At 54.3% G+C, this 2,273-nt stretch overlaps 1 protein-coding gene across 2 annotated transcripts in view; it reads right to left on the bottom strand.

Moving 5' to 3' along the window:
* Stxbp2 (syntaxin binding protein 2) overlaps positions 1-2,273 on the bottom strand; it is an 11,231-nt gene continuing 8,958 nt past the window's right edge. Inside the window, exons 16-19 of one of the 2 annotated variants that reach the window (XM_021218932.2) lie at positions 1,491-1,586; positions 908-993; positions 673-830; positions 1-101 (exon numbers count right to left, since the gene is read on the bottom strand). In XM_021218932.2, coding sequence (XP_021074591.1) covers positions 16-101; positions 673-830; positions 908-993; positions 1,491-1,586 — 426 coding nt within the window. In that variant the 3' untranslated portion in view covers positions 1-15. Of the gene's footprint in view, positions 102-672; positions 834-907; positions 994-1,490; positions 1,587-2,273 lie in introns of both variants that reach the window. The other variant, XM_021218931.2, reaches the window with a different exon arrangement.

Here is a 2,273-nt window from a genome sequence, read left to right as displayed (position 1 = left end):
AGGCAAGGGGCTGAGTCAGGGCAGGGCCACGCCCTCCAGCTTCTGATCCAGTGTCTTGAGGTCATCGAGGAAGCGGGTTGGAGTGAGGATGTGAGAAGAGCCTGGGCAGGAGGGGAAGGTTAAAGAAGGAGGCAGAGCTTCCCTCCCTCCTGGCTGGTGAGAACAAACTCCTGCCCTTCTGCAAACCAGGGCCCTGGCTTCTCAATGACTGAGGAGTTCAGAAGCTTAGGAACAGGGGTGTCCAGCCCCAGGTGATGACTCCACTGGTGATGACTCAAGCCCCAGCCTTTCAGAGACCCCAGATTCCCGCCCCCAAGCCCAAAATTTTCATAATCTAATCCTAGCCCTTTAGGGATTCTTTGAGTTCAGCCCCAGCCCCTCACACACCAGAGTTCAGTCCCAGACCCTATAAGGACCTCAGAGTCCAGCCCTAGATCTCAATAGACGACAGAGTCCAGCACAGGACCCCAAGAAAAGGAGTCCAGACTCTAGTCCTGGGCTTTTAAGGNCTCAGAATCTAGGCTCAGGCTCCAAAGAAGCCCAAGTCCCCACATCTTAGGCGTTTTGGGGACAACAAATCTAACTGCAGGCTCTAAGGGACCCCACGTCCAGCCCTGGACCCCAGGAATTCCCACAGTCATACTCCCAAGGACCCCAGTTCTGGCTACTCACCTATGAGCACCTCCCACTTGCCCTCAGTGGCCCTGGTCACCTCATAGGCAGCCCTCATTTCCGACATGGCGACACCACCCACAATGTACACGATGAGCCTAGGCCCAGCCCGGGCCTCTACTCCAGCTTTGTTTTTGTGCCAGTGGCCAAAGCGAGCGCTGCTGGGGTGATGGGTAGAGGTCAGTCCAGGCTGGCAGCTCCCAATCCCCAACCCAGGCCTCTCCAGGGCCCTCACCTGACAGCTGCCTGGGAGCTAGGCACAGGGGCAGGGTCAGACACGAAGGGCCACAGCTTTCGGTCTAGCCGGTCCTCCACCACATCCTGGGATGCCAGACAGGAAGAGTTCAAGAACCTCAGCCAGTGGAGCCCAGCAACTGAAATGACTATGNTACCACTGTCTATGCCTCCTTGTCTCTTGGGGACCCAGGAAGCCAGGATGCCAAGGTGCAAGGGTGCTGGGTCCCCAAGCAGGAGGTACCAGAACGTTTCCACAAACTGCTAAGGCAGAGCCTCTGCTAGATTATTATTTGGTTATGAGGCTTTGGAGGGTGGGGGTGGCCAGGGGCCAGCATAAGAGGATTCAGGAGGATAGCAGAGAGCTTAGAGGGGACACAGGGCATAGAGAAAGCTAGAGTCACAAGCAAGGAATTCCTCGCTGCCCCACCCTGTAGAGCAGATAGGGTGACAGGGGTATGCTGATAATGAGGGATTTTCCACTAAGTCCCAAGGCTTACCACTGAGAGCCTGGGCGGGTGGGGTGGAGGGCTTAGTGGGTAATGGGATCAGTGGAGAGGAACAGGGGCCCCCATCTTGTGTACCTCCATCACGTCCTTGATGACTGGGGACCAGCGAGACAGCTGGTAGGTGGGCTCCATGCGCTCTCTCCGCTCCAGCCGGCTAGAGGTCCCTGAGCCCTACAGAGNGGGCCAGGTGGGGACGGAATGGGATTGGGAAGGGAAGGAGGCCCATCACAGATGGTGAGGGGCTGTGGGGGTACACAGAAAGATGGAGAAATAGAGCAGGAAGAGAGGAAGAGATAGAGACAGGGGGAAGCAGCAGCAAAGAGAGACAGAAAAAAAAAAAAAACAGAGACAGAGAGACAGAGACACAGAAAGACAGAGGAAAAGCAAAGAGAGACAGAGGCAAAGAGACCTGGAGAGGCAGAGATAGGCAGAGGCAGAAATAGAGGTAGAGAGAGGCAGGAGACAGAAAAAGATGGGTAGAGACAGAGAGACAGGTAAAGACAAACAGACATGGGCGATAAGAGACAGAAAAACACAGAGATGTAAGAGACAGAGACAAGAAAAGACAAAGAAACAGAGAGAGGCATATACAGGCACACAGATACAGAGATGGACACAAAGGCAGGGAGACAGAGGGGTAGGGATGAACAGGGAGACAGAAGAAAACAGAAATGGGAAGAGAGAAACAGAACAAAGAAAGAGAAGAAAGATGTAAGTCAGGTAAAGGCTACAGAAACAGCAAGAGGCANGGGACAGGACAGGCATGATAGCTCACATCTGTAATCCCAGGGACTCAGGAGGCTAATACAATGGGATGGCCACGAATTGGAGGCCAGTCTGAGTTATGGAGCGAGTGTA

Source organism: Mus pahari, chromosome 19 (assembly GCF_900095145.1).
Source record: "Mus pahari chromosome 19, PAHARI_EIJ_v1.1, whole genome shotgun sequence".
NCBI classification, from domain to species: domain Eukaryota; kingdom Metazoa; phylum Chordata; class Mammalia; order Rodentia; family Muridae; genus Mus; species Mus pahari.
Note: the sequence above shows the minus strand (reverse complement) of the source record. Positions and strands in the feature narration are given on the sequence as shown.